The 12499-nt window shown below is 38.8% G+C and overlaps 1 protein-coding gene across 5 annotated transcripts in view; it reads left to right on the top strand.

Moving 5' to 3' along the window:
• Positions 1–12499, top strand: part of LOC145981614 (pleckstrin homology domain-containing family G member 5-like) — an 838947-nt gene that overhangs the window by 800927 nt on the left and 25521 nt on the right. For all 5 annotated transcript variants that reach the window (XM_083114983.1, XM_083114985.1, XM_083114986.1 and 2 more), the window contains 4 exons: positions 1877–2023; positions 6285–6509; positions 9725–9951; positions 11140–11325. In XM_083114983.1, the coding sequence (XP_082971109.1) occupies positions 1877–2023; positions 6285–6509; positions 9725–9951; positions 11140–11325 (785 nt within the window). The remainder of the gene's footprint in view (positions 1–1876; positions 2024–6284; positions 6510–9724; positions 9952–11139; positions 11326–12499) is intronic.

The raw sequence follows: 12499 nt of genomic DNA, 5'->3' as shown, positions 1-12499 counted from the left end.
AAAGAATGAAGAAGCGCCTTCTGCCTTACCTTCCCTGTGTGACTGTTGGGAGCACATTGCAGTGATTGTTTCAACAATGCGATCTGGGCTTAAGCAGTAACAAATGCATTAAATTTCTTGCATTTATTACTTTATAGAAATGTAATGTATCCTTTTTATATATGAATGGTATATACAGGGTGTTTCCAGTCTGATGATACAAACTTTCAGGGATGATGGAGAAGGGAACATGTATCAATTTGAGATAAGGAACCCTGGTCCGGAAACGACTTAGTCGAAAGTTATAAGCGAAAATCGGTGTATGAAGATGCAATACTTTTATTACCTGCACAAGTTTCACAAGCTGGTACATTCACAATAGTTGTTCAAAGTGGCGTCCCCCAGCTTTGCTGCAGGCATGACATCATCGCACAAAGTTCTGGCGTACCCGTTGGAACAACCCCGGGGTCGTTCGAACAATGTCACAGGCAGCGAGAATTCTTGCCAGGAGATCCTCGCCGGGTACACCAGAACTTTGTGCGACAATGTCACGCCTGCAGCGAAACTGGGGACGCCACTTTGAACAACTGTTGTGAATGTAGCAGCTTGTGAAACTTGTGCAGGTAATAAAAATATTACATCTTCGTACACCGATTTTTCGCTTATAACTTTCAACTAAGTCATTTCCGGACCAGGGTTTCTTATCTCAAATTGATACATGTTGACTTCTCAATCATCCCTGAAAGTTTGGATCATCAGCCCGGAAACACCCTGTATTGTGCTTTCATTTAAAATAATATTTTTAGTGGAATGTAAAAATAAACTATAGTCCTTTTTCATTTCCTTTTTTTGGCAATAATTTTCCTTTTTTTTTTTTGTCTTTTTTAGAGTAAAAATTTTCCCTTTGAAATTCTGTCTCTAGTTATAAACAGGGTGTCCAGGCTAGAGGTATACAAAAATAAATGCTTATAATGTGAAAACTACTTATATTGTGTTGTAGTGAAGCTCAGTCAATAGACCATCCATCCTAGATTTCAGTAGTCCATTTATAGAATCAATCCTGCTGTTGAGTCACGCATGTGCAGAAACTGCCTGGCCACTCAGATCCCCAGATTTAAACCATTAAACTTTTTTTTGCATGTTGCTCATTACTTTCAGTATGTCCTTCGTACTTTGTATAAAACCAGGACAAGAAACTGAATAAACTATACAGATGCTAAAATATATGTGTTTTTGTATACCTCTAGCCCGGACACTCTGTATTTCCGATCTGGAAATTTCACAGAATGATTCGTATAACTTAACTGGACAATCTCAGCAGAGTTAGAATAATGTCAGACTTTTTGTAGCAAATATGAACTACTTCATTACGCTATTCAGCTATTAGCTACTATGGTCCCTGCAAGGGGCGATGACCAGAATAGGAATAGACCATGGCCCACAATCAAAATCTAGTCAATTCCAGTCACAATAATTTATGGTAATTATTATAAAAGCATTGCAGTAACTTCAGACTGAAGGAGTATTTTTTTACCTTCCTGGAAAAAAAAATATCTTCCTTGCCCCTACATGATGACGTCCATGATTTTCCAACAAAACCCCATTTTTTCCATAAAGGCACAATTAATTGTTGTTTCAGCCCTAAATTTATTCGCACACCTCTACTATGAAACCTTATACTCCCAGATGAAAAAAATTCTGGACAAACCTTTTAAGCCCCCAACCCCCATCCTTTTGTTTGAAAATTTTCGGAAACTGAATATGTATCACATGACTTCAGCGAACCCTCAGGCAAATAATACATGAGACGCACCTGCAAAAAGCTCATATATGTTCATATCTTTGCCATGTAATAAAAGTTAGAAAAATTAGCTAATGTGTATTCATATATTTCTAGGAATCGAAAGATGATGAAATGGAGAAGCTTCTTCGGAATCATTCTGACCTGGACTTGACCTGCCCCATGCCAGGTTGCAGCGAGTCTCAGCGACGTTATCTCCTGTTGGAAAGCGACCTCAAGCTAAAAGATTATGCAACTTCAAAGGTAAAATTGCTCCAGTGACAAGCATGAGTCACCTGCTTTTCTCTCGTGTTGAATACCTTAACAGACTCTCAAGAGGGAAAGATAATAATTATTACAATTTGGGGCTGAGCCGACTGGTATTGGTAACGGAAAGTATTTGTTAGAATTCATCTCCCAATACCAGCCGATACTTTTCTCGGCATTTTGGTCTTTTTACGGGGTCTGCAAAAATGCCACTCAACACTAATTATTATGGAAATTATGCAAAATTCAAACTTGTTTTATATTTTTCACAAATTTTGCACAAAAAACTATATTCTTATTACATAACATCTATTTTAATAATCTGATGTAATTCTAGAATATTCTATAGCAAATTTCTTGGTAAATTGGTGCATATAATTGGAGAAGAATATTTATGCATCGTTATCGGTGGAAATCGGTAAGAGTATCGGCATCGGTTCAAAGTGGTATTGGCTCAACCCTAATTACAATAGATTTTTTTTGTAAGGAACCCCCCTCCCCCCACAATATTGACGTTTGGTGCACTTAACATCATTCCTGTGTATAGGTATCCCTAATCTAATATGAAGGGAAAGATAGAAAGGAAAGACTTCCATAATTCTTGAAGTGCTTCCTATACTTGTTTTTGAGAAGTATCACTCAAGCTGTCTCCCTTGTAGAAATGCTGTGTTACTAATATGATTAACCCTTAACCGGGCAACCAGTGTCTATCAGACACTGTTGCTTTATTTTTTGTCACGTACTCCACACGATACTTCCTGCAAACATGATATTTTTTTACTTTGTTTGCTTCTCTCTCTTTTCTCATTTCACAATATTTGACTTTGTTTGATAAAGAATGTCAAGCGTAACAAAATATTTTCCATTTCACTTACGTAAACGGGCAAGCAGTGTCTGTCAGACAAAGTGTACAAGCAAGAGTTGTAATATTATTTGAATATGTATTAACAAATGTTTAATAAAAAATAAAGTATTTAATAAGACATCACATAAAAATTTATTAACGCTAAAATATAAAAAAATGAAAAATATATGAGCAAATAAAACAATTTCCTCACACTACCTTCTGGCCTAACATGTTTCATATACTGTGCTGCAAGAAATGCAATTACGATAATGATGATGATGAATACAAGAGTACAAGAATTATGGACATGACAATGATGATTAGGTTAAAGATCATGCTTCTCGCTTGTATCGACAGCGATGAAACATAAAAATCTCGCCTTAGATGGGCAATATCCATTTAAAACAATGCAGTCTGACAGACACTGCTTGCCCGGACACATTACAAAAATAGCTTGCCCGGATAAGGGTTAATGAAAATATGACACGCACATTGAACCTTAGTAGTTGTAACAAATTTACAAGTGTCATTGGGGGAGTGGGGGTTATGGCCTACAACACTTACAAATTTTGAAAGTTGTATGCTCAAAATATCGATTGATAATAGTATATAAGTAGGGATGTGCCAAAGCCGATTGCAGATGGGCAGAAATTAACTATTGGCATTGGTATCGGCATTAGAAAAAATTCGATATTGAAATCTGTACCTTCTAATAAGTTTTATAATTTAATTTTGAAAGATTTATTGAAAATTAGGTTATGGATCTTCATCACTTTGGAGTTTTTGTGATAAAATTATTGCAAAGTCTCATTAAGAGGATGAATCTACCTCGAAACCAGAAACAGAACAGTACATTGCTGAGCAGACTATTTTGCATGACCAGGATCCACTGTTGTATTGGAAATTCAAAAATGAGTACCCAAACCTGAAGCAAGTGGTGAGAAAATACTTGGGCATATCTGCTGCATCAGTATTCAGTGTTGCTGGACAGATTTGCGATAAGAGAAGTAAGTTACTTCCAGAAGTGCTTCAAAAACTTGTGTTTCTGAAGTTGAATCTGCCAGCATTAAATTTACAATAGTAAGAACAAGAATTCATTTTGCATTTCAAAGAACTGCTTGTGTACTAATGTTAAATCTCTGGGAAAATATACAGGGTGATTCAAAAGTCACACGACATACGACAACTCCGTTCTTTGTGCAGATACCGAAAAAACGATAGAGGGCATAAGTGTAGGAAATACATTGTTGGAAATCATGAGCGTAATTGTTGCGACAGCAGATGGACCATTTATTAGTCTGCTTGAAATCACAAACAAAACAAAACGAAATGACTGTCAAAATGGCAAACGGAAAGAAACACAAACAAATCAATGTCATAGCCGTACTCCATTTACGACCGAACAACAAAATTGACAATCGCAATAGCAATAGCAACTGCACCGAGTGGCAAACTGATACAAAGGAACAACCTGAACTGACATGTCCAGCAGCTGCACCGCTGGGACACTACCGGAGGAATTCTTCAAATTGATTTGCCATCCTGTTGACGGCACATCCGAATACGGTTCACAGAACTCTTGCGCACATTACATAACACCATAGGTGTTATTGCTGCACAGGCTCCTCGGATTTTTTCCTGACGTTCCTGCAGTGTTCGGGGCCTGTTTCTGTACACGACAGATTTGAGATGGCCCCAGAGGAAAAAGTCAAGTGGTGTTAAATCTGGCTACCTAGGCGGCCATTCCATGGGACCCCTGCGACCTATCCAACGCCCAGGTAAAACGTCATTCAGCAATTCGCAAGTTGTTAGTCCGAAATGCGGCAGTGCTCCATCTTGCTGAAAGAAATAGACCCTGTCGTTTTGCTAGGGGTAGATTATCCAAATAGGGCAGGAGTGTCATCTCTAGATGCTCTCTGTACAGTTCAGCAGTGAGCTTGTTGTTAAGAAATACGGGACCGATGAGAACATCCCCGTATATGCCACACCACACATTTAACCTTGGGCCAGTCTGATGATGAGCATCTACAACAATGTATGGGTTCTCGGTTGCCCAATACACAGCGTTATGTCTATTCACTGTTCCGTTCAGATGGAAACAGGCCTCATCGCTGAAAAGAATATCAGCTTCAAGGTGTGGCTGCTGCGTTCGTCTTTCAGTAAACCACTCACAGAACTGCACCCGTCTATCTGTGTCATCTCCACGCAGTTCCTGGACAAAATGCACACGATATGGATGGAAATGATTTCTGGATAGTATCCTGGATACGGATGCTTGACTGATGCCACATTCTTGAGCCACTTTTCGTGTTGACCGTGTTGGACTGACTGTCAGCTTAGCTAGTACGCTAGCTGAGGTTGCATGATCTGTTGCTGTACGTGGCCGCCCAGACCGTCGTTTGTCATGGATACTGCCTGTTGCCTTGAACCGCTCCAGTAAACGACCAATGGTTGCATGATGTGGCGGTGGTTGATCTGGATGCCGTCTGTGATATTCCTCCACAGCTTCCCGTAGACTCATCCCTGCAACATGGATAAGAACCATTTCCACCCTTTCCTGAATTGTGTACTGGGACATTGTTGTTGATTACTGGGAAAAAAAGAAAAAATCAACCTTACGGTCATGATTTAAAACGTATTTTCCAACAATTTTGTTCTTGTTTCCTGCACACAATGAAAATAATACAAATGCAACATCACGGTCATGATTTCAAACATATGTCCAACAATTTTGCCCTCTATCGTTTTTTCGGTGTCTGCACAAATAACGGAGTTGTCCTATGTCGCGCGACTTTTGAATCACCCTGTATATGTATATATAATATGCAATAGAAATGTACATAGCAAATCTATTTTTGTCATGCTGAAAATAACATTCCATTTCCGTTGAATAATCTTATGTATCGGAATTGGTTAAATACCTGCATCAGTATCGGTTTTAAAAGTTATCGGTGAGTACATCGGCATCAGCAAATTTTCAGCTTCATCACATCACTATACATAAGTATCTCATATTTCTGTCCTGGAAGTTTGCCGTACTTTAGCTTTGAAATAAACAAAAATTATATTGGAATATTAAAGAAGCTGCCATTTAATCATGAACATTTTTTTGCAGAATACAGATGTGTGTAAAATAAATGAAAAGCATAATTTCCAGGATAATTAGGCTCCGCAAAGCAGTGTGTGGCAATTTTGCAGACCCTACAACATAACACAAATTTCCAACCCAATCAGTTGGAAGTAGTGAATACATATTATATGTTATATACAGGGTGTTATATTATAGAGCATGTCTATTTTGATATTTGTTTTTGCTGAGACTATGCCACTGCCCATGAAACTTTACTAATTAAAGCTTTCACGGCTCACGGAACCTTTTATTGATTTGATTATTTCGTTCCTTCATTACAGATGGATGTCCACTGTTTCCTGTTCACCGACATGCTTCTGATTTGCAAGCCGGTTACGAAGAAAGGAGACAAGATGCGAGTAATACGACAGCCGTTTGTCGTGGATAGACTTGTTGTTCAGGAACTGACCCGTGACCCGGGAGGGCTGGGTTTGATTTATCTGAACGAATACAAGACTGCCGCAGCTGCCTTCACTCTACACAGCTCAGAAACGAAACTAGTCAAGGTAGGTAACTCCTGTCTAAGGTGACCAGATGTCCCATATTATCTGGGACAGTCCTGTTTTTTTGTAATGTAAAACGGAATAAGATGTTCTTGTGACAATGACTTATTGGTAGTCACATATTTTGACATATTTTGGGATCAAAAGCAGTGTATAAAATGGCATATCAGTGTTAAAATGATGAATAAAACTCTAAATTTGATTAAAAAACTACACTTATTACACAGAAATAATATTTTACGTTTAATAGCACATTTATATATTGTTATCACAGTATTAAGTTCATTGCTGTGTAAATGAGTCCATTTTTGCATCTCAAATACAGTGTGTTTAAAAAAGAATCACCCAATTTCAAATATATATATATATATATCAAACCAGGAAATTGGAATGGCTTTAAAATACACAGCTATACATAAATTTTTACATAAAAAAAGTTCATAACTGCTCAATATGACCCCCTTTGGACGCTCTGCATATGTCCATACGGTAGGAGAATTTGTTCCATACAGATGCGAGCATGTCTGGAGTCACTGCTGCTGTGATCCGATTTCGCAGTTCGACCACGGTAGTCATTGGAATCAAGCTGTAACTGTGGGAAGAACCAGTTCTCACGCTGCACTGTTGTAACAGATTCAAACACTTCAAAGCACAGGACACAGAAAGCTTTTTGTTGCAACGTCACCATTTTGCTTGAATCTGATGCGAGCATGGAAGGGGGAGCATGCTACTGCAACCTGCCGGCAATTATGTGAAACTCACGAATATCCTCTTCCTACCTAATAGTACATTGTTCAATGTGTTTCAGCGAACGGTTACCGAGTTAAATGACTTCGAAATCGGATGATTTTTTTTGAAACACGGTGTATTTACAGCAGAATTAATTAGTTTTCCATGATTTGCATAACTCGCAGGATAATTCAGACCTCAGAAGGTGCCGCGTCGGTAAATAAGCCCTAAATTTCATGTTGTGCATTTTGCAGTTCATTTCACATCATTTCGTGACAAAACATGGCAGCATGTATGCACCTCACTCCTTCCAAAAACATTAAAAATTAACACTAGAATGTTTTATTTCACAATTCCTGTTTATTGGCATATTGAATTGATTGAATTGGTGCTTTAAGTCCACTTTATGTACAGATAGGCTAATTGAGACTGGACCTACAGTTTAAAGTGGGATCCGAACCACTATGTGCCTCCACCGGGTATCGAACCCGGGATTACAAGGCAACGGCACTACCACTGCACAATCGGAGAGGCCCCTACTCATAGAATTACTGTAACAATACACCTTCTCTATTATTACTATGAACTATGGCATTGTCACATTTCAATGTCCACAATGTGCCATATTCCAATTTTCTTTAAATAGTTTAATTTCTTCTTTGTTTACCTGGAACTAATGCTCCCACTGAACAAGTGTTTTCATACATGAGTAGTTTGTGGACAAGTTACAAGAACACTCTTTCACTACAAACTTTGGAAGGCATGTTGATTAATAAGGTGAACTTGAATCACACTTGTGTAAAGTATTACAAAAACGAAGGATGTGCCGGAGAAGATCCGTTCATCAGCAAAATATGAATGACTTCTAACTAAAGGACTGCTTGGATGCAGTGCAGTGCACATCACCTTACAATGTAAGTTATTTACACAGTATTTATTTAATAAGTTTACAAACATAAGTATTTATGATGAAACATTTGTGTACATTTTGCCGTCCCAGTTTTCCTTCAGGGTAATATTAAAAATTGTCCCATTTTGTTGTTATCAAAATTTGGTCACCTTACTCCTGCATCATTCTTTTTTTTTTTTTGTCAGTTTCTACACTTCACAGTTGTACTGCTCTGTCAAATAAATACCAGGAATTGTTCAATAAAACTCAAAATATTGGTTTAATCATCCAAATTTATTTTGTCGCCTTCAAAATGGGCCCCATTTGACGTGATACAGTTATGCCAATGAATAATCCAGTTGTCGAAACACTTCTTTAAGCACTTTCCGGTATGGCCTTCAGCTCCTTCTGCGAATTTGTGTTATGGCTTCAATGGACTCCAAACGTCTTCCACGAAGTGGTAATTTGAGTTTGGAGAACAAAAAAAGCCACCCGGGGCCATATCTGCAAATATGGTGCTTGATCGATGACATTCGTTGGGTTTTTGGTCAAAATTGCACATACAAGGATCGATGTGTTGGACAGCGCTTTATCGTGGTACAAAATCCAAGAATTGTTCTTCCACAAATCTGACCTTTTCCAGAGAACATTCTTTCTCAAATGCCTCACAATGCCTAGATAATATTGTTTGTTGACTGTTTGTCTCTCTGGAAGGAATTCCTAGTGGATAACACCATGATAGTTAGAGAAAACATTCAAAGTTACTTTCATTTTCGAGCAACTTTGACATGGTTTTTTTCGGTTTCAGCTTGTTATCGAAGCACCATTCCAGAGCTTGTTGGCTGGTTTGCATGTCAAAGTCATAAACCCACGTCTAGTTACCCGTTGTGATGTGTTTCATGAATGTAGGGTCCGAATTGGTTCGCTCAAGCAGGTCTTCATCAATCTGTTTGCGGTGCTCTTTTTTGAAGAAAATTGAGCTCCTTCGGAACAAGCGTGTCGCGACTCGTCTTATGCCCGAAACATCAACTAAAATGGTGTGAACGGATTCGTGAGACATGTCCAGATCCTGAGCTAGCTCCCTTAAGCTTGAATGACGATTTTCCATCACCATTTCCTTCACTTTGTAGATGTTTTCGTCAGTCGAAGACATTGAAGTTCGACCGGAATGAGGCAAGCCTTCAACCACTTCTCGTCCTTCTTTGAATGCTTTGTACCACTCGTATGCTCATGTTTAAGATAAAGCTGACTCACCGTAGGCCTTCTCCAGCAGTTTCAATGATTCAGCACAAGAAATTTCGTTGGCAGCACAACATTTGAGGCAAACTCTTTGTTCAATATTTTTATGCATATCAAAAATCGCAGAGCACACTTGAGGTCGACTAACTTAAGAAACAGCTGTAAATAAACTGGTGGACAGATTGTGCCAAAACTCTAAGTGACAATTAAGTACATTGGTACCAATGTACAGCAAAAAAATTGTTTTCGTACCTTTTACTCAGGCTTTTTAAATGAACAATTCCCGGTATTTATTTGACAGAAGATACTTGCTGTTATAAGAATTTTATTACTAATTTTTGTATTTGTTCTGAATTTGCAGTCGTGGGCGGACACTTTGAGAAAGGCCCAGGAACTCTACCAACAAGCCAAAACGGCTGACCAACAACCACTAGTTCGACAAGTAAAATTATCATCATACGAGTCAAATTATTATGATGACGAGGATGATGACGAATTAGAATATCAGGGACCAGGCTTGATTACGGGAAGGAGTCCTCGTGGGTCTAGCAGGGGCAGCCATGTCTCTAGTTTGGCTCATTCACACAGGTATGTGTACTATGAACAAGTTTGATGCAGTTTGAACTGTTGTTAACTGTGGATGTATTGGTTGCCTGGGTTTGAAAATTTCATATACGATTCCCATGTAACTTGACAAATCGAAATATCGTGAGAAATATACATCGAACGAAAAAATGTTCCATGTGAAAGTATAATAGCATTGTGGGGTCACCTACGCTACAATGAATTCGACGTCCAGAAATACATAGGTTTTGTCCCGGGGGTGGCAGGGTGGTTTCATTGTAGCTTCGGTGACCTGCCCCACAATACTATTATACTTTCATATAGAACATTTTTTCGTTCAATGCATATTTCTTGCGATATTTCGATTTGTCAAGTTCCATGGGACACCCTGTATAGAGTCACATCACTTTTATGCAGAATATAAAAATTTGGTTTTATACAGTGGAACCTTGATTTCACGTTTTTCAGGGGACCAATTCGAGCTTCGTGTCGCAATTAAGATTCTCTTTTTCTTCATGAATGGCTATTGCTTCCTTCATAATGTGGTCCCAGTAGTTTGACGTCACAGAAATCATAGCCAAAACTTCAAACTACTGGGACCGCATCATCAAGGAAGCAATAGCTATTCATGAAGAAAAAGAGAATCTTAATCACGACACGGGGCTCGAATTGGACCTAGCCTGGCTAGCGATAGTTAACTAGAAGCGTGGACGCAGCAGACACTGCACCAGATTGGTCCGCCATCTTCACCAGAATCCCCCTCCACAAACTTATATACACCATTGTTGATGCTCAGGACTGCACTTCTACCCTGAAGATGAGAGTGACGTTAGCTCTCGAAAGCTTGGAATCTTTTCCACAACTCACCTGGTCCATAGTCCGAGATAATCTTTTCATCTGTCTTAAACATGTTCAAAAATGATTCACAGAATCTGGATGGTTATCCAGAAAATATCCAATGGATGTCTACTGGATATTCTGGGATATCTAGATATCCATAACTTTGGAATGGATATCCAAGAGACATCCATTAGATGTGTCCTGGAGATTTGTCTGTTGTATGGTAGTGTAGGTAAATATTAATGTTTTCCAAAGATATTATCCTAATGTAGCTTCTCCTCTAAATGTTTGATGGTTTATATCAGGTGTGTGTATTGCTCATATAGTTGCACTATCTCTGTTTGTTAATCCCTGATGTATTGTAATTTTTAGCGGCTCCATGGATATGAATGATCCATCATCCAGCAGCGTGAGCCAAAGTCGAGGAGTGAGCATGGAGAATGATTTGAGAGGATCGAGTCTTAGCTCAGATGAAGGATCACCTGGCGATTGTCTTAAGACGCATCTTCTTGTTACAGAGCCCAAACCCCAACCAATGCCTTCTCCGAGGCCGGAGAGGTAAGATGCTGTCAAAATCCTTTAAAAAGATTAAATGTTATGGTACCATAAATCAGTTGTTGGTATTTCTTGTTGTCCGCTGTAAATGAATGAAAATCAAATGTGTGCACCCAATAATTTTAGAAACAGTTGAATTTTTAGGATTTTGGATTTAAAACAATGTGATTGTCTACATTGTATGTACACACTACTGTCCACCATACACAACCTGGCTTGATTTGATTGATTGATTTGGTGTTGTAAGTAGTCCACTTTATGCACAGTAAGGCTAATCTGGACTGGACATACAGTTTAAGGCGAGGAGATACAGTTACGCACCATGTGTGCATTTATTTGAATATCGCCGGAATGGGCAATGGTATTGAAGAAAAACGTGGGGGTACAAGAGAGTATGAATTTCTCCACATGTGACATGTTGAAACATTTTTCAAAGTTTATTATTAAGCTAGATAGGACCTGGAAAAAATATGACTAATAAGAATTTTCGGAATCCCATGTATTCCTTATGGGGAATCAACTTGAACATCAAGTTACGGCTAATCAAATGGGAGTTTCAACTTTTCTGCTGGGCAATCACTTCTTCAAACTGCCCTCTTCCCATTGATATCATTTTCCATTCCATCTGAAGTTTTATATTCCCAAGATAACAAATCAAAAAATACTCCCACTTGCCCAATGCATTTCTCCTTGCCTCCTGGCAGTGTTGCCAAACCTGGTGCACATAAGAGAGCTAAATTTCACCTTAAATAGAGTTAAAACTGACTTTCAAGGAGCTAGATTTACGAAGGGCTTCCTAGAGTAATGTTAATTGTCAAAGGGGTGGAGCGCTGCTATTACCATTAACTCTAAATTCATGACAATTTATTCTTAGTTTTCACCATCTAGATCCGACGGCATCAACCATCTCATGGTGATAACAATATTATGCCAATTTCACATCAACACAGTGCTATAAAAAAAGTAGCTGGGGATATAAGAAGGAATGGGGCAACGCAGCCAATATAACAATATCACGTCACGTGCAAAATCTATAATCATGGCAAAAGTTGGTGTATGTGGGCCAGAACCATGGTATCATAGCTAGGCATGGGGGCGGGCACCCCAGTTTACAGGCAAAGTGCACAAAAGAGCCAGATCTGGCTTCAAGAGAGCTAAGTTGGCAACACTGACTCGG

This window comes from Lepisma saccharinum, chromosome 29 (genome assembly GCF_977018435.1).
Source record: "Lepisma saccharinum chromosome 29, izLepSacc3.1, whole genome shotgun sequence".
NCBI lineage: Eukaryota > Metazoa > Arthropoda > Insecta > Zygentoma > Lepismatidae > Lepisma > Lepisma saccharinum.
The sequence above is the reverse complement of the archived record's forward strand: the minus strand, read 5'-3'. Positions and strand labels throughout refer to the sequence as shown.